General features: G+C 41.4%; 1 protein-coding gene across 1 annotated transcript in view; it reads left to right on the forward strand.

Moving 5' to 3' along the window:
* Positions 1–20,037, forward strand: part of MYO16 (myosin XVI) — a 467,181-nt gene that overhangs the window by 121,066 nt on the left and 326,078 nt on the right. The window contains exons 9-10 of the mRNA XM_047086088.1: positions 1,690–1,843; positions 19,138–19,288. Of these exons, the coding sequence (XP_046942044.1) occupies positions 1,690–1,843; positions 19,138–19,288 (305 nt within the window). The remainder of the gene's footprint in view (positions 1–1,689; positions 1,844–19,137; positions 19,289–20,037) is intronic.

The raw sequence follows: 20,037 nt of genomic DNA on the forward strand, positions 1-20,037 counted from the left end.
AGGATGCAGTTCATGAGTTCAAGCCCCACGTCGAGCTCCGTGCTGACAGCGTGGAGCTTGGAGCCTGCTTTGGATTCTATGTCTCCCTCTCTCTCTGCCCCTCCTCCCTTGTGCTCTCTCTCTCTCTGTCAAAACTAAACATAAAAAAATTCAAAATGGTAAAGAGTAAATAGAAATTTATAGTTTTTTTTTCCTATTCTTTAAAATATGTATTGTGAAATATGTCACATCTTCTGTTTACTGTAGTTCCAACAGATCACATTTTTCAAGTTTATATCCCTGGCTTCTTTCCCAGAGAAGAGAATATATGATTGACCCTTGAGTATCTAGACTTCCATCTGTCACACTTCTACCTTTTAGGTCTAGCGTCAGCTAGACCTAAATGTGCCCAAATAGACACCCAAGGCAATCCACAGCCCTAGAGCCCAGGGCATGACTAAATGTCTGGTCTGGCCTCAACCCTGGCCACCTCAAGATATGATGGCTGTCTTACACAGTTTTGCCCATGTGGGTCATGCTGAGTCTACCATCAATAGAATCCATTTTCCATACTTTATTAGTCATGAGTGACACAGTGATGGGCCAATAAAAGACTCTCAGTAATCTTTGTTGATTGAATGAAAATACTTCTTTCTTGGGGCACCTGGGTGGCTCAGTCAGTTGAGCATCCAACTCTTGATTTCAGCTCAGGTCATGATCCCAGGAAGTTCAGTCATGAGGATTGAAAAAGAAGAGTTGCACCCATTAGATTCCTAATTGTTATGAATGCAAACTTTTCTTCAGGATTGACTGACTTCCGGTTTTGATTGTTAGTAAGTGCGAATTTGATTAAGGCACATCGATATGACCACCTAAAGATATTCAGATGTTACTGTCAACCTGTAACTTATAATATAATTATATTTCAGATTGAAAAGCACAGATCACAGAGAAAGGCTAGACTTACTGTTCTCATAACACGACTATTGTCCATCTACCCATTTAGTAGGATGTTTGTAGAGTGCCTACGACAAGTTTTATACTAACCCAGTCTTCGGGAAGGTATAACTATTTTCATCTTTTTCATTCATCAAGCTGAAGGAAGAGTTGCAGAGAATAAAATGACATTAAGTTCCTTCAAGCTTAGCTTCTCCGTGATTTTACATCTTACACATCACCACTTGGTGACTATTGTTTTTATATTTTTCATTTCATTTGTAATTAAATACGTCACTGATATAAAACAAGATAGCCTTTTAAAATGGCATGGGGCACCTGGGTGGCTCAGTCGGTCAAATGTCCAACTCTTAGTTTCAGCTCAGGTCATGATCTCACAGTTTTGTGAGTTCAAGCCCCATGTTGGGCTCTGCTCTGACAGTGCAGAGCCTGCTTGGGCTTCTCTCTCTCTCTCTCTCAATCTCTCTCTCTCTCTGCCCCTTCCCTGCTCATGCTGTCTCTGTCTCTCTCAAAATAAATAAACAAACTTTAAAGTCTTAAAAATAAATAAATAAATAAATAAATAAATAAATAAATAAATAAATAAAATGGCAATACTGCAATTTTATTCCTACCATAAACTTTTAATTTTTTTCATTTTGCTCTATGTGTTGATAAATTTTAGCATTTTAAGCACATCGGAATTATTCCAAGTGAATCGTTTTCTGTGATCTCGCCTCCTACTTCTTCTGTGTCTTGTATTGTTTTTTGTAGATATTGCTGCCTCTGAGTTTATTGAGGAAATGCTGCTGAAAGCTGAAATCGCCTGGGAAGAAAGGGTTAAAGAACGTTTATCTGTTCCTGCCTTGGCCTCTGAGGAGCCATATGAGGAGATTCTCCACGACCTTCCAGCACTTTCCAGCAAGCTGTAAGTGCCTTTAGTGTAGAATGCTGATGTCCTAGCCCTTGCTCGCTAAAGATTGATTATTTTGTTTGCCGTCCCTGTTAACCACCATTTTACAGTCCATGTCAAGATGGACTTTTAATGAAAAGAATTAGAAAATTGAAGCTATCTGTCAACATACTTAACACAAAATACTGTTGACAGTCGTGAGTTTAGCATAATTTTTGGAAAACTGGCTGATTCTCTTAAACATTATTATTTTAGTTAGTGTTTCAATTTGTCACCATGGGACCAAAGGTAAGATTTTTTTTTATTTTTTTTTCAACGTTTTTTATTTATTTTTGGGAGAAAGGTAAGATTTTAAACACACTCCACATTTTTAGCTGAACTGATTTGTAAGATTTCCTGTGACTGTTAAAATGACTGAATTCCTAAAGTAGGAAATACAGATGTTCACTTTTTCTCTCTAAAGTACAAAGCTTAATGATTTCTTGTTGTCTAAAATACCTCCTAAATACTAATACATACTATAGCAAGGATGGACCTCAAAAATGTTATGTGAAGTGAGTGAAGCCAGGCACAAAAACTGCGTATTGTATAATCCCATTTAGATAAGACATCCAGAATTGGCTAATCCATAGAAACAGAAAGTGTATTAGTGGATTACAGGAGTGGGGACGGGGTAAAGGGGAATGACTCTTAATGGATATGGAGTTTCCTTTTGGGGATAGTGGAAAATGTTCTAGAAGCAGATGTGATGGTTACACAAATTTGTGAATAGGCTTAAAAAAAAGTGCTGAATTGTACACTTTAAAAGTGTGGATTTTGTGCTATGTGAATCATATCTCAACAAAAGAAGAATCTACGTAAGGAAAAAATATTTCGCTTTGAAAAACAAAATCTGGTATTTACAAGCAGCGGGACCTTGGGAAAGTTCTTTCTATGAAATTGTTTCTTTTCTGGCAATAGCGAATCTGTCTCCTTCTGGAATATTTGAGGGTGCCCTGAATAAATAACACAGTTTGGGTTCAGACAGACTGAAAAGTAATCCAGCTGTAATGATGGAGACCAAATTACACCTGATCACTGATAGGGGATGCTTTGGAGGGCATAACTGAAATCTTAAGCAGGCTTCACACTCAGCGTGGAGCATGACGTGGGGCTCAATCTCACAACCCGGGGATCATGACCTGAGCCGAAATCAAGAGTCAGGCGCTCAACTGACTGAGCCACCTGTGCACCCCTCAATGGATCCCATTATCGGGCAGCTTTACCGACCACGTCCAAGGCACCTGTGAACTAGATCAGATCTCCCAAATGAGGAGCTTCCAGACAAAGATCATAACAGGACGGGACAAGCAGGCTCACTCTACGAATAAAGAGAAGGGAGCTAAGGAGATGCTCTTCCCAGATTCATCCATCAGAGATGATGGATGCCCAGACTTAGCATGACTTGATCTCCTTTCCTGGGGAATAGAGGAGATGCTTCCAATTGCCTCCTCACAAGGGGGGGCTGTGCTGAATAAGAAAGCTCAGAGGGAAACATGCATTTCAGCACAGATGCCATCACAGCCATTCAATAATACTTTTAATTTCAAGTTACTCTTGATAATTCAAGAGGCTACAGTTGTGTGCAAATGCATACGTTTACTTAATTCTCCACTTAATGCTGGCACGTATTCATCATTGGATTGGACTTTTTAACTGTGTTAGAAAAGAGCTTGTTTTTATATCAGACGCTCTGCTAAGAATTTCATGGATTCTCTTCTTCCATCTTCAAAGCGCAATTAAGCGTCTCTTATTTTCCCAAGATCACAGAGCTGGGATAGGACACATCAGGATTTACAGCCCAGCACTCCTACCCTAGATCTTCCGCACCCTGTTTTCACAGGTGGAAGAAAAATACCATGACATGGATGTGGGAGAAAAAAGGACAAAAAAAGCCACAGAACTAGAAGTTAGAGTCCAGTTAGGAACGGTTAATAAGATAAATATCAAGTGACCCCAAATGAACAGGTGGAATAGTTTGACATCATGTTCACGCGATTATACTATTGATAGCCCTGGAATGAGAGGAGTAATACAAACATTTGCTATGGAAGAATTTTTCTTTTCATATGGTGAGAGTAAAATCAATACCCAGCAGATTCTGTTTTACTATTAGAATTATGTATGGGCTTTCCAGTTAAAGAGTTGTTAGACTGTAAGCAGATCCCAAGTTTGTGTTAAAACCAAATTCTTTCATAGTAAGTTATTTGGGATAAATATCAACTTATCCATGCATCTATAGCTTTGTTTATGTCTTCTCCCTTTAAAAAAATAAAAGAAACTGATAACAGCCAATTTGCCCCCAAAGATACTTCTATATATTTTTTTATATTGTTGATTCAGCAACACGTTTTGAACAGATTATTAAGCGGCCTATTTATTCTACCCAATTCAATATAATTGTTTTGATTACATTGTTTCTTACTGACTTGGAGCTTGGAAACTTTGCAATAAGTTCATATTGAATTTCGACCTATGTTTTCACTGCAGTCCACTGTTCTTTTTGTTCAGAGAGAGAATTGAAAATTAAATCAAAGAACAAATCAATCATAGTTTTACTTTTTTTTTAATCTGAAAAAAATCGCAAATAGACTTGACTAGTTTAAGGGTAATAATTAAGTACATTTTTAAATTGTCTTTTATAATTTATGATTGTGATACATGTTATCTGTTTTTCATTGTCTTTGTAGTGTTATTAATAAATACGAACCAGCAGCAAATAGATGAGATAGTATACCAACTAGGTACAGTTATATTTTAGTGCAGAAATTTTACTTCCTTTTTTTTCTTAATTTTTAAATGGTTACTTATTTTTGAGAGAGAAAGACAGAGCATGAGCGGGGAGAGGCAGAGAGAGAGGGAGACACAGAATCCGAAGAAGGCTCCAGGCTCCGAGCTGTCAGCACAGAGCCTGATGTGGGGCTCGAACTCACAGACCATGAGGTCATGACCTCAGCCAAAGTTGGACACTTAACCGACTGAGCCACCCAGGCACCCTGAAATTTTACTTTCTATAACTGCTCTTCTGAGCTGTGCTTTTGTATGAGCAGGACAAATATGGACACTCAAATTTCTTCCATAAATAAATTCACAAACATTGTAAAGGTCAAAACTTTTTCTAAAGTGGTAAATGTGTGCATTGTTGAGGGAAAAAAAGCATTTGTTGCTTTGAGTGTATTTTATAGCACAATGGTGATTGATTGGGACAAGAAACTTACTAAAACGTGTAGGATATTTTTAACACACTGCTCTTGTGATAGAGAACATATATGAAAAGGATCAGAGCATTGGTGTGAGTCACAGAAAATATAAGTGTAATTCTTTTGCAGATCTCTTACGTGTCATTTACAAAGCAGCATTTGTTCACATACCAGTTGTTGGAGCGTCCGTGGTTTAGCCCTGGTGTCCGGGAGGGCTTGTGTCTCTCTCTCCTGCCTCAGCATTGCTGAGTTTTCTGCAAATGCTTTCTAGCTGTTCCCTCCATTAAAATAAACAAACGCCATTGTTCTGTGACAATCCAAGTTTCCCTCATTTAAACCAAGCGCATCCTCAAGTGGTTTGATAACCTGAATTTTAAATGTGAAGCCTGATCTTCAGGTATTTCCAGAAGTCCCTCAGCTTTAGGGAGGTGAAGAAGGAATTAGAACAAAATGAAAATCCAGGAAGATGGGGAAAGAGCAAAGGGGGGGCCTCGTGGTCAGTTTTCCTCTGCTCCAGGCAAGAACGAGCATTTGAATGAATGAAGCTCACTGCTCCTTTCATTTCCTTATTTTGCCCCAGAAAAGATAGTGCTTGAAGCGTACAATTAGAAAAAAAAACTACAACAACCTTCTTCTCTCCTCCGTGTAATCTGTTGTTTTTCTTCAGAAAGTCTCTTCACCCACCTTTTATCAGCAGCCCTCATTCTGAGAACTTATGACGCATTACCTCCTCTGAATTATCATGGCCCATCTTTTGGTTTTAAATCCCGCTTCCTATTCCTTTGCGTTCTACAGTTGACTGGCTCCTTTTACATTTTCCTAGGATATGTTTTGCTTAAAATTTTAAGAAAACGATTGAGCGGTTTAATCTGCTACCTCCGCACACAAGTCAAATTCCCTTTCCAAATGTCAGATCTTGTTGACTGTCCCCTGAGGATTTGTGTGCTCACCCACGGATAGGATAAGAACGACACTTCTGCTGTGGTTCACTGTTAGCTGGACCCCTAATGGTGGTGAAACATTTAATCAATAGGAAATTCCTATACTGTTGAACTGTTCCACATTCAACGTTTCTAAGATATCTCCTATTTAATTTTTTTTTTCAACGTTTATTTATTTTTGGGACAGAGAGAGACAGAGCATGAACGGGGGAGGGGCAGAGAGAGAGGGAGACACAGAATCAGAAACAGGCTCCAGGCTCTGAGCCATCAGCCCAGAGCCCGACGCGGGGCTCGAACTCACAGACCGCGAGATCGTGACCTGGCTGAAGTCGGACGCTTAACCGACTGCGCCACCCAGGCGCCCCTCCTATTTAAGCGAACGTGATGAAGTGTATATTTGTTGCCTGACTTTCAAGTTCATGTCTCAAAATGAGCGTGTTAGATTGAACTCAGAAGCCTTCCCAGCTATGATGTTCCTTATCTGTTTAACTTGCAGGCTTCCTCTCTGCCTGAAATTGGAAACCACTGTTATCATACTCGACTGCTATTCCCCCTCTGTTCTTTCTTGACTTCTGACTGGGTGCCTCCTCCCTGTGTTGTCTTTCCTGTCCTGAGATGGATCCCAGGGTCTCATGTCCAGTTATTGCCACTAATGGAACAGCCGTGGCCAGAATGCACCCTTTGGTGTTTGAACATGGAAGTGCTCTCCCGGGGTATTTAAAAACAATTTTAGTGCTTATTTATTTTTGAGAAAGAGAGAGGCAGACAGAGCGTGAGCAGGGGAGGGGCAGAGAGAGAGGGAGACACAGATCTGAAGCAGCTCCAGGCTCCAAGCAGTCAGCACAGAGCCTGATGCTGGGCTCAGACTCACCAATCACAAGATCACGACCTGAGCTAAAGTCAGGCGCTCAACCGACTGAGCCACCCAGACGCCCCTCTCCTAGGGTCTTTAATCACTGAAAAGTTTGATACGTGCCAACGTTTGCTTCTAATATGCTATTTCACGGGGTCCTTGAGTTGGAATTCGTAACAATTCTGCATAGTACCTAGTGGGCGGAGTGGTTCACCAACCAGTTGTGGGTTTTCATCAAGCAGTAACAACAGTGACAACAGCTGACAGTTCCTTTGCAGCCGCCGGACATCAGGAATTGTGTGGAGTGGTTTGTGTGGGTCACTGCATTTGATCCTCAGAAGAGCACAAGTACTGTCTCTCATTTGTTGTTGTTAAGTTTTATTTATTTGGTTTTATTGTTTTTAGAAGCTTATGTATTTTGAGAGAGAGAGAGAGAACAGGAGGGGCAGAGAGAAAGAGAGAGAATCCCAAGCAGGCTTTGCAGTCAGCACAGAGCCCAACATGGGGCTCGATCTCACGGCCGTAGGATGATGTCCTGAGCCGAATCCAAGAGTCAGACACTTAATCGGCTGAGCCGCACAGGCGCCCCTTTTGTTGTTAATTTTTAAATTTGAGTACCGATGACACACAATGGCACACTAGTCTCGGGCGGACAGCGTAGTGATTCGGCATCACTGTGTGCTGTCCTCACCACAAGAGTAGCTCCCGTGCATCACCCTACAACACCATTGCAATATCACTGGCTGTCTTCCCTGTGCTGTCTTGTACTCCCGTGACGTTTTTTTATCTTGATTGCTAAATGTCTTGACACACACAATACAAATGCTTCCTCCTGCATCCCCACGTTATAAATCCCAGTCTGACGCTCAGAACTTAAGGGAGGTGACCCGTGTCATACACAGGCACTCAGTCTTCTACTGGTTCAGGGAGGAGGTCATTTTTATTGGCAATGCTAAAACCTCTGATTTGGCTTGAAAGAGGAAATTGCTGATGTGAATTTGGCTGTTGTGGTCAGTCCGCTTTGGCTGTGGGCCACTGCCAGTTTAGCAGAAGTGTTTCGTGTGACCGCTTAAAAGATAGTCTGCGACTGGGGAGACCTGTCCCTTCCTCAGAAACCATAAGCGTGAAGGCCACTTGCGATACCTCGTGCTGCTGATCTGCTTTCAAGATAAAGCTACCGGTAATGGGGCCATTACCTCTGTCTACCGTGTTATCTATCACACCCTTGGTCTTGCTTGGTCTGAGCGTCTACACTGACTCCCGGAGGCGGCCTGTGAGGCCCTGCGCTGTGTGGCCATTATGGACAGAGACCCCAGAGCCATACATCCTGGTTCTGGTGCTGGCTTGGCACCTGCTGGCTCTTGACTCAGGCAGTTTGGTCAAAGTCTTTGCCACCTTTCTCCTCAAGTGTAAAATGTGGGTGTTGTTTAGTTAAGACTTTGTCCAGGCCTTTCTCCCTGCTTCTTGGGAGGAGAGATGCTAGAAGCTTGAAATTCCCAAGTCATGGGACTGACTGTCTCTGACGTCTAAGATCCCGGGGTCACACTTGAATTTATGCCGCCAGGGCGCCTCAGGGCGGGGGGCTGGTCACACCGGAATATCCAGCGATGGGAGTAAGTGACTGAGCACTGAGTCAGCCTGGGCTCCAGGACGGGAGGAGGCCTGGACTCTGAGTCCAGTGATGGAGTCCATCAAGCTTACGTAACAAAACCTCAGGGAGGACCCGGTGGAGCTTGCTGGTTGGGGAGCAACTCTGTAGGCTTGGCGGGTGATATGCCCTGATTCCAAGGGGAGGGCCCTCCCGACCGCATCCAGGGAGAGCGTGCGCACTACGGGTCCTGACCTGTGCCCTCCGCAATAAAGCCGCAGTAAATATGGTGCATCCCCGAGCGCTGTGAGTTGTTCTAGTGAGTCATCAAACGCCAGGGAGTTGTACATTGGTAGGCGCTTGGTCAGAAGTGTGGGTGGGCATGGAGACCTCCAAACTCGTGGCCGTGTCTGACGTAGGGGCAGCAGCCTTGCTGGAAACAGTGCCCTTCATTTGTGGGGTCTGTGCTGTGGACAGTCAGTGTCAGAACTGCACTGCAGGAGGCCACCCGGTGATGATGATGGCGGTGACAGATGTCTCTTGAACGTGCTCTTGATAACTCAGTGAAAATCTTTCTGAAACACTTAGAGCGCAGCGTCTGGCTCACTGTGATTCGACATACATGCTTGAGAAACGATGAAAGGAAAACCAGATGTTTTTCCATCCGTCTGAATTGTCAGCATAATCATCTAAAGAAGAAAGGCCTTGTAGTTATACGCGGAGACAATAGAATTCAGCTTGCCGTTTGGTGCTGTTGAACTGAATATGAACCATTTAGAGAAAGACTTGTTTTCTAAGAAGCTGGAAAGAAACATCCAGTCTCAGAGAAGACCAGCCTTGGGCGGGTATGTCCTCTGATTAGGTTGCTTCGGGGCTGGGTCTGCAGGGTTTCTGAGTCCTGTAGCACTTGGGATGGAGAAAAGATGTGACAGGAAGAAGTCTGGAAAGAGGCAGACCTGAGCAGGGCCAAGGACGAAAAAAGCACAAGGGGCTGGGGGTGCGCGGGCCCCAGGGTGCATCAGCCAAGTGGCCGTTGATGAGAAGAAATACCCTGTGGTGATTTTTCAAAGGGCAGAGTATGGGTTGTGCAATGTGTCTTTGACCTCAATAAAACCTGAGACCCACGACAGTCTTAGAGTAGATGTTACGGAAAGCCTTGAAGAGGCCACATTTTCTGAGAGAGGCCCATCATGCATTCATTCAAAAGCAGGCCAACTGTGGCCACCCAAGATTTCTTCTACAGCCTTTCTTGCTCAATTGACAATAAATACGATTTGCATATCAAATCAGTTTCAATAATTATTGAGCCTGACTGGGAACAGGCTCAAGAAGATTGCCTTGAGTATCTCCCTGGGCTCATGGTTGCAGTCTCGTCATGCAGTGTATTAGAAAAATTATGTTGCAAATGAAGGACATAGCCTTCGACCCATGTCTCAACACCACACATGGGGCTTTCTTTGCAGAAATGTCTCCGAGTAATTCAGGATAAGCAATACTGAAAAGTGCATTTTTACTCTTGGACCCTTAGACACACCTGTGCTACAGCCATTAATGGCCTTGCCCCTGATGGGGGAACACCACATCTCTGGTTTCTCCTGTAAGGCGGTTGTTGTTGTACATTTACTACTCTCCCTGAATGACCTGAACATTTTCAAAATCAGCGCAGCTTCCCGTGACCATTTTGCAGTAAAATAAATTCACCTGAGATAAAGTCGGACCACACTCCCAGCCCTGGATTCTTTGGAGTCTTTGGAAGCTTTGCATCACACAGTCTTGACAAAGCTGTTGGTCAGTTCCACGTGAACTTACAGGTAGGAATGGCTTCCATGGTCTAGTGAGGGATGGAGAGAAATGTCACACAATCCAGGGACATGATGAGACACGGAGAATTATTTAATCTGATTTCCAAGTTTAAACCATTTACACTATCCCTCAAACATGGTTGGGTAACTAGTCAGTCTTCTAAAGTTGGTTGCAAACCATGCTGTCGTGAGTCTCTGGTTTTTACTGAGGTCTAGAAGACACATTGCCTAACTCATGAAGGTAGAGGGACGGGGTCAGCATTTCCCTTTCTAGTCAGTTCTTTCCTCTACACCTGAAACTGCCCCAGAGATGGGGCTCACTACCTTTCAGAGCATTTATTCCATAAGCTACCACACACACACACCTCATTCTCTTCTCTTTTTATATTATACGCCGTGTGTATACACACTCACTCACTCGGCACACCCATGCTGGTGACTTAAGTTTTACCACATTCTATCAAATGTACTTGCTAAAAATGATGGAGAAATGCAGATTATTAAGTGTTTCCTTGATTCAAGTGAACGATAGTCATGTTGTTGCGTATAAATATCATTCATTAAATACCTATTCAGAAACATAAACGCATGCTACACAGCATAACAGTATAACATGGCCTATCCAGAAATTCCCTTCATGTATTCCCAGAGTGGACGCATTCGACTCACTTTATTTTAGAGTCTGAAAATTTCTTTGCAGGTATCGGTTGAGAACTACAAGATGAATATCAAGTATCTTAACAACAGTGTCATTTCCCGTTTAACCATGAGACACATTGACATTTTTGTTTCCTAAACACAAGGAATATTTTATCAAAGTGGTTTTTCTTTCATTGTAGTTTTTTAATGACACAAACTAAAGTTATTTGGGGGGGATGGTGTTGGGCAAAGATAGCAATTAATTCAAAGTTGTCCAGGAACTGTCTCCTTCAAAATTAACCTTTAGATAATTATTTTGTAGATGCAGAAAAACCCAAATTCCCTGTGGTAAGTCATTTACGTAGCTATGTTGTTAGGATTAAAATTGAGATCTATTCAGTACGTCACCACCACAATAACTGAGTCACATATGCCATTTCCTTTTTTTTTAATGTTTATTTATCTTTGAGAGTGGGGGTAGGAGCAGAGAGAGAGGGAGGCACAGAATCCGAAGCAGGCTCCAGGCTCCGAGCTGTCAGCACAGAGCCCGATGTGGGGCTCGAACTCATGAACGCATGACCTGAGCTGGAGTAGGATGCTTAACCGACTGAGCCACCCAGGCACCCCATATATGCCATTTCTTTACATTTGTTTTGATGAGGTTTTTTTTGTTGGCCTACTATATCTCAATATAGCCAATTTTGTTTGTTTTCTATAGTTTTCTAAAATTGCTGGTGTCAGAATGGGCAATGATTGTTGCTTTTGTTAGTTTTGTTTTATTACCTTCCTGTTTCCATTTTCAGAAACAAAATCCTAGTTCCTACAGGCACATTTGCTCTGCATGAAATGCCTTTTATGTTTCTAGAAATAAGTAAGTCTTGACTAAATCCAATAGAGTTCAGAAATTGATTGTCTGCCGGAATAGTGTCATGTGGTTTTTTCCACGGTCAGGTTAAAGCGATCTCTCGCCCTTTTAATCTAAACTTCTCTTGGATAGTAGCTGTTTCATTTTCTTTACGTTTGTGGAATCTGCCTTACTTAAGCCTTCTTTTACTATTTTCCTTCCTATTTTTTTCTGGTTTTCACTGATAGACTTCTATTCCTGACACCTTTTTTATAAAATTAAAATTTTCTCATGGAGGAAAAATCGGAAAGTCCAGGAAAACATATAGAAGCATGAAAAAATGCACTCATTAATGTCAAAAGAAAAATTTATACCAGAGAAGTTAAAGGTGAAAGGAAGAACTTATTCAAGACTCTTGCACTAGAGGGAGAGAGACTGAACTTGACTCTTGATACAAAAGGTCAGAGAGCTTTTAAGCGCTGGGATGAGTGTGTGGAAAAGCCTGGAAAAGCAGGAAGGCTGGTCCTTGTGAGGCCATCCACAGTTCACTGGTGGTGCTTAAGGAAGTGAGGCTCCTACCCTCCCACAGAGACCAGGAGATTGGGGCTCCTTCCCTCAACGAGCCTCATGGTTACATTTCTAGAGAATAGCTCCCAGATCCTGGGGAAGGTTGTTGCCAGTTGTAGAATATTTACAGCTCAGAGGGACAAAGGACGAATTTACACTGGAACGTTCTCTAAGGTAAGAGCTCTAAGAAAAGGGAGGGAGGCAGTCTAGAGCTGGAGAGAAGCTGTTCTGAAGGTGAGCTGAGAGAGGAGACTGTGAAGTCCATCTGCATCAGTAGTCCACCTTTGAGAGAGAGAGAGAGAGAGAGAGAGAGAGAGAGAACCCCAAGCAGGCCCCATGCCCAGTGTGGAGCCCCACATGGAGCTCGATCCCACCATAGTGAGATCATGCCAGACACTTAATTGACTGAGCCACCCAGGCCCCCCCCCCAGTAGTCTACCTTTTTAATGAAACTCCTATTAATTTGGTCCATTCCTTCTTATCCTTTATGTGTTTCTTTTTCTTTATTGAATTCTTGTTCTGTCTATATAATTACATCTTATTTTTCTAAAAATCCATCTCATATCATAAATATTTTGGATTGATAAACATTTAACATGTATTGAAACAAACAGCAGTGAGTACTTAAACACTATTATTCCTTTTTCTAGAAAAATATCATTTTCATACATTTTCACAGTGTACAAATGGATAATCAGTGAAAATTTAAATATATAGAAGTGAGCTTAGATGAATGCCGTAGGTAATCACAATGATTATGGATGAAATATCCTTCATTTTACAAGTGGAATGGAAACTTAAAGAAGAGTTGTTCCATGGACATTTAAAACATTACCATATGCCGGCAGCCAAGGTACATGCTTTGCATTTATTTAATGTTTATTTATTTATTTTGAGAGAGACAGAGAGAGCGAGCATGCAATCAAGGGAGGAGCAGAGAGAGAGTAGAGAGGGAATCCTAAGCAGGCTCTGAGTTTTCAGCTCAGAGTCCAACACGGGGCTGGAACCCACAAACCGTGAGATCATGACCTGAGCTGAAATCAGGAGTCAGACCCTTAACCCACAGAGCCACCCACGCGCCTCATGCTTTGCATTTTCTTATAGAAAATATGCATATGACAAATATGTTACCATGTGATCCAACTGTATTATTTAGAATCATTGTTTTTCTTATATGAATAAGAGTATTTTTAACTAGTTACTTACAATTATTGTTAGTAGTAGACCTATGATATTAAGTTATTGAGTGTGGAAGTGATTTTTAAAGACGTAGGTGAAAACGCGTCAGAGGAGGGAGCACGTGTTAGCATCACAGAACTGTAGGGCTTAGCATACACTTAGATACTGCCTCGTCTAACTCCTGCATTTGCAAAGGCGCAGCTGTGGCCCAGAGATTGTGAAGGCTTAGAAGGTCAGGTGATTGCCAACGTGAGGCAGAAACCAACTTAGAAAGAGGTCACTGTATTCCTGGATCCATCTTCTTTCTGAGTATACCTCTCAGTTGGAAATACGATAGAACCCGCTAGTAACACTGTGATTAGATTTGAGATAGGAAAGGAGTTGTTTGGCTGTTTTAGTAAACTCACTGTTTCTCCCTTTCAGAAATCCTTTGTGGGGCGCTTGGGTGGCTCAGTCGGTTCAGCGGCTGACTTTGGCTCAGGTTTTGATCTCACGGTTCCTGAGTTTGAGCCCCGCACTGGGCTCTGCACTGACAGTCTGGAGCCTGCCTGGGATTCTCTCTCTCTCTGTGCCCAAAATAAATAATTCTCTCTCTCTGTGCTCAAAATAAATAAATACATTTTACAACAGGAACATAGAAATCCTTTCTAACTGGTGACTTTCTGTGGTTTCTACCTGACTAGTCAAACCACGGCTTTATTCATCACTTTATACTCAGAACACTTGGCACAGTATAGGCAAAACCTCTCTTTAGTTTTTTTTTTTTTTCTTTTCTCTTTTTCTTTTAAAACTTCCTGACAAAGCAGAAAAAAAGAGATGGCTGATATACAAGGCCAGATAAGTAAGGACACATTTTGGTAGGTGTGAGGGTGGATTGTGGATGTGGCCAGTGTGACTGGTGGCTAAGAACACAAGCTCTGGACCTCAGGTCCCAGCTGTAGTCCTGCCTCCCTGTGTGTCCACAGCCAGTCCGTCTCTCTGTCCCCCAGTGTACTCATCTATAAAATAGGTGGAATAGTAGATGTGTCTTTATAATGTTGTTGTTCCATAGTTAGTATGGATGGAGTACTTAGAATGGAGATGACCATGCCTTAAATCCCATGTAATTATCAAAATGTTTTGTGCGTGGTCCACTCAGATTAAAGAAAATATAGGGAAGCTGCAATGGTCTTCAAATACCTGAAGGGTTCTCATGTCAGAGAAGCATGGGACACACCTCGGAAGCTCAGAGGGGATGAATACCAGTTAGGGCAGTGGGCAGTGCTGCCCAGTTGTTCACGGAAGAAATAGGGCCCCTTTGCAGTTGTGGATACCTTACCACTCGATGGTATTCAAGCAGATCTGGATATGAAATTTTTATAGGCATTAAAATCATCCCCATCATATAGTGAATTAAAAAAAAATGTTTAACATTTATTCATTTTTGAGAGACAGAGTGCAAGCAGGGGAGGGGAAGAGAGAGAGGGAGACACAGAATCCGAAGCAGGCTCCAGACTCTGAGCTGTCAGCACAGAAGCCAACATGGGGCTTGAACCCACGAACTAGGAGATTATGATCTGAGCCGAAGTCAGATGCTTAACCGACTGGGCCACCCAGGCGTCCCAAGAATTTTTAAAATTAATAACTGTACTCTTGTGAAGGATAGTCTGCCATGGGCTTTGAGCACCCTGCACATTGTTGCTCAGTTTTTCAGACTGCAAGGCCTGTGTAGTTAGAAATACATACCACCAAGTAGCTCAAGGAGACCACAGAACTCACTTGGAGGGAGTGGCACTGGCTTACCAGCTACTTGGTGCAGTGTTCGCTGCTCGCTCAAAAAGTATTTGACTCTTGCCCGGGACTCTGTCCTACAACACAACACACTGTGGGTGCAGGTGTCCGTGGAGGTCCACCTGTGTGGGCCCATCGTGGGACATGGTGCAAACACGAAACTCTGTGTGTGCCGTCTGTGAGTAACAACATCCTCCGTCTCAGATCTGGGAATCTCTTGTCTCCCACGCTTCTCCATGAAATAGTGCCAAGCTGACCTGTTAGTTTGTAAGCAGAGCAAACTTCACAGCGCTGGGCACATGCAATTAACAATAGCTAATTTCACTGCCTGCTTATTCCTGTAGTCATTGTGCTAAGCCCTTTGTATGCATTATGTTGAAAATCCAACACCGGTCTTTTTTTACAGATTGGTTTTAGAGAATGTGTATATAGCTTGCCCAGGATGGCAGAGTGAGCATCAAACATTGTACTTTTATGACACAGACACAGTACACTTGTCACTGTTCTGCACCAGGCTGCCTCGTTAGTGTGCTCCCCTGTCGCCTCACCTACTTAAATATGTCTTCATGGAGTAAACCATCATCATCCAGAGTTCAAGGGATGCATAACCGACCTCACATTTCTGTAAAAGTGTTCCTCGGGCCTTTCCCTCAGGCCTGGCATTAATGCAGCCCATTTACTGTTGTTGTTGTTTTTCCACACTTTGCTAGACTCCGTTGTACATTTGGAAGATAGGGCACAGAGACAGGCTGTAAAACAATGAGACGTTGTGGTTACTAAAAGAAGCCCTTCAGGATGCTTTCCTCCACCCCTAGCACTGTTAATCTACAAAATCATTTGCATTTCTGTATACAGCAAGAGGAGATTGAAATAAAAAATTCACTTGTAATGGCGTGAAAACATGCAATACAACAGAATAAATCTAACAGATATTTGGAAGGTTTTAATACCAAAAGTTACAAGAATACTGAGGAAAATGAATGATCAGAATAAATAAAGATACTGTGCTTATGGATGACAGAATTCAACACCGTTAATATGTAAACCCTCCCCCAAATTGATTTACCGGTTGAGCACAATGCTAATCAAAGTCCCAATGGGCGTGTTTATAAACATTGACAAATAGATTGTAAAGTCTATATGAAAATGTTAATGATCTTGAATAGCCAAAACAAAAGAGCAGAGTTGGATGAATCCTAGTACTTGATTTTGAGTCTTACTGTGAAGGTGTATTAAAGCAAGACAATGCAATATTGGTGTGAGACTAGACTGTTGTATCAGTGGAACATACTGGAGTACCCCCAGATAGACCCACACATATCCAGATAATTGGCTGGAACACTTGGACAGCCAGCCATAGGAAAAAAATAACGAAACTTGACGCGTGTACAACGCCATATACGAAACCCACTCACGATGGATTATAGACTCAAATGTAAAGCACAAAACTATAACGTTTCTGGAATATAACCTGGGAGAAAACCTTTTTGATCTTGGGTTAAGAAAAGAATTCTTAGATAAGACACAAGAAACCCAAGTCATAAGAGGAAAAAAAAAAAAGGAACAACATATTTTGAAACACACTATAAAGAAAATGAAAAGATAAGACCCAGACCGGGAGAAAATACTTGCCATGTATGCATCTGATAAAGGACTGGGAACCAGAATATATAAAGCCAGTACTCAGGCAACAAAGATTTGAACACCCACTTTACCAGAGAAGAGCTTTTTATATTGAATAAGCACATTAAAATACAGATTGAAATCACAGCGAAAAACCACTAACATACCTACTAGAGTGGATTTTAAAAAGAGAGAGAAGTGGGGCGCCTGGGTGGCTCAGTCGGTTAGGCGTCCAACTTTGGCTCAGGTCACGATCTCACAGTTTGTGGGTTCGAGCCCTGCGTCGGGCTCTGTGCTGACAGGCTCAGAGCCTGGAGGCTGCTTCGGATTCTGTGTCTCCCTCTCTGCTCCTCCCCAAATCATGCTGTCTCTCTCTGTCTCTCAAAAATAAAACATTAAAAAAAGTTTTTAATTAAAAAAAATAAAAAGAGAGAGAAGCATTGGCAAGACCGTGAGGCAAAGGAATTGCCAAGGCACTGCTGGGGGGAGCACCACGTCAGAAACAGTTTGTGGAGTTTCATCTAGGTTTTTAACCAAGATAAATGAGAGCATGTGTCTGCCCAAACACCTGTACACAGCTGCGTGTAGAAGCTTCGTTTACACTTGACAACATCTGGACAAACCCAAACGTTTGGTGCATGGATAGCCCGAGTGTCGCATGTTCCACAGCAGACTACCAGTCGGCACTAAAAAACAAGCCACTGACCAACCTCAAAAACATTATGCTAAGTAAGTGAAGGCAGACGCAGGCAGCTACGTGCTCTATGATCCCTTTCTGACATTTTAGAAAAGGCAAAACTATAGTGAAAGAAGTAATTATCAGTGGTTGCAAGGGGCAGGAGGTGAGTGGACATGACTGGCTCCAAAGAGCAAGCACAAATATGGGCACCTGGCTGGCCCAGTCAGAGGAGAGTGTGACTCTTGATCTCAGGGCTGTGAGTTCAAGTCCCAACGGGGTGTAGAGATTACTTAAAGAAATTAAAACACAAACAAACAAAGAACAGGCACAAAGAGATAGTTGGGAATGATAAAAATCCTGTATAGCACTGGTTATGTGGGCTACACAAATACATATATTTAACCATTTACAACTATATATATATTCGACACATACATATACAAATGCATATACATCTACAAAAAGTGAGTCATAGTCAGTTTTACTCTATGTAAATAATACCTCAATAAACCTGAATTTTTTGCAAACCAAAAAGTGCATTTAAGCGTTAATTAGAATTACAAGTGCTATAACAGAATACATGAAATAAATATGTTTATATATATCGCGCTTGATTAAATAGGTATATATTTTTGCTTGTATGGTAACATTTAGGGAAATGCAGTTTTAAATCTCGCTATCATAAAATGTTACAATGCAAATTAAACATTTAGATTGTGTTAATTTTTAATGAACATTATATAATAATGGCTTTCTTTTGGCAATGATGTCTTTGGAACAAAATAAAATGAAGTGGCTTTTATTTTCTTTTTTTGCCTAGTTTGAGCCATATGAAGTAATGAAACTTATTGTTTGTAATATTTCAACCTTTGAGCACATCATTCTTCTCTGATTCCCCTATTAATATTTCATTACAAACTCTAAATATTGCCCATGATTCTATAACATATTTTAATTTTTTTTTCAATGTTTGTTTATTTTTGAGAGACAGAGCATGAGCAGGGGAGGGGCACAGAGAGAGGGAGACACAAAATCTGAAGCAGACTCCAGGCTCTGAGCCGTCAGCACAGAGCCCAACATGGGGCTCCAACTCACAGATCGTGCGAGATCATGACCTGAGCCAACGTTGGACGCTCAACCAACTGAGCCACCAAGGCGCCCCTCTATAACATATTTTAAATTGCATATGAACAATATTTTAATTAATTATGTAATTTTGGCCTTTACATGTTTGCAATTCACTTTCCCACTTAAATCTCTTACTTAGTTCAACCATGCATCAACCTTAGCTTATAATTTGCTTATAAATTGCTTATTGATTTTCTTTTATGTCATATATACATTTGTAAACATTTTCTTCTCAAGTTGAATATATTTTTTTCTTTTAAGGTTGAAATTGAGTGAAATTTAGAATAGAAAAGTTTACAGATTTCCCGTTGATTGTTTTCTTCCCCTCCGTGTCGAGAAGCAGTTTCTTATCTGAGTAAAACACCTTTCTATCACTGCCCAGTTTTGTTATGGTCTTTTTTGATTAATACGACAGTGTCCGGAGAAGACTAATTACAATGTTGATTATTTTCTGTAGCAGTCCCCTGGTGTTGCCGATTGCCAAGCAAGACAGTATGTTGGAAAAAGACATTATGTTCAAAGATGCAAGAAAAGGTCTATGCAAGCGACAGTCTCAGGACAGCGTCCCTGAAGATGCCACGGTGAACGTCCCCACCAAACCTGAACAGGTAACACGTCTTTACTGTGTGTCTGCTTAGTGCATCATGCTTTAAAATCCAACGTTTCAAAACCAAACACCCACAAATTTCCATTCAAGGAAAAATTCATGACCTAGAGGTTAATACTTGGTTTAAAATTCCCATATACACACTGTCATGGCATTATACTGACCATTAAACATAGCTGCTATTGTGCTGTAGAAGGATTTAATTTTATACTCTTGACTTCTATACCAGGAACATGAGCTCAGCCAGTATGCTGATTCCTGAATATTCCTGAATAACAGTTATGTGTTTGGTCGTCATTTTGATTATTACATGGAGTATGCTTTTTGTTTCCTTCAAAGATCCAACTATTTTATATAACAAGAAGAAAGAAAAATCAACCACTAAGAGTCATTTATGGGAAGTAACTGTGGTGGTGTACTTTGTGTGTGTGTGTGTGTGTGTGTGTGTGTGTGTGTGTGTGTGTCCCGCAGTGCCTAGGTTATGGGCGATCACTTTGATGAGCTGGGAGATACAGAAATTAGTGTATTTTCTGTTACCATTCCTACAGAAATAAATGATTTTTACATGCTTCATGTTTTATAAGTGGCAGAGTAATTTTATAAATGTCAGAGTAATCCTTGAAACTGTTTTATTTCACTCTAATTTTGGATAATTTAAAGACATCTTAGCTAGGTTTTCCAAAGGCCATCTTTTCAAAATTTAATTTTAGTTTCATTAATTTTTGTTATGTCAAAATAACTAATAAGTGA

The sequence above is a fragment of the Lynx rufus genome, unplaced genomic scaffold (genome assembly GCF_022079265.1).
Source record: "Lynx rufus isolate CCGP_SWC_20201006 ecotype Redwood Valley unplaced genomic scaffold, mLynRuf1.p SCAF_1, whole genome shotgun sequence".
In the NCBI taxonomy this organism is placed as follows: domain Eukaryota; kingdom Metazoa; phylum Chordata; class Mammalia; order Carnivora; family Felidae; genus Lynx; species Lynx rufus.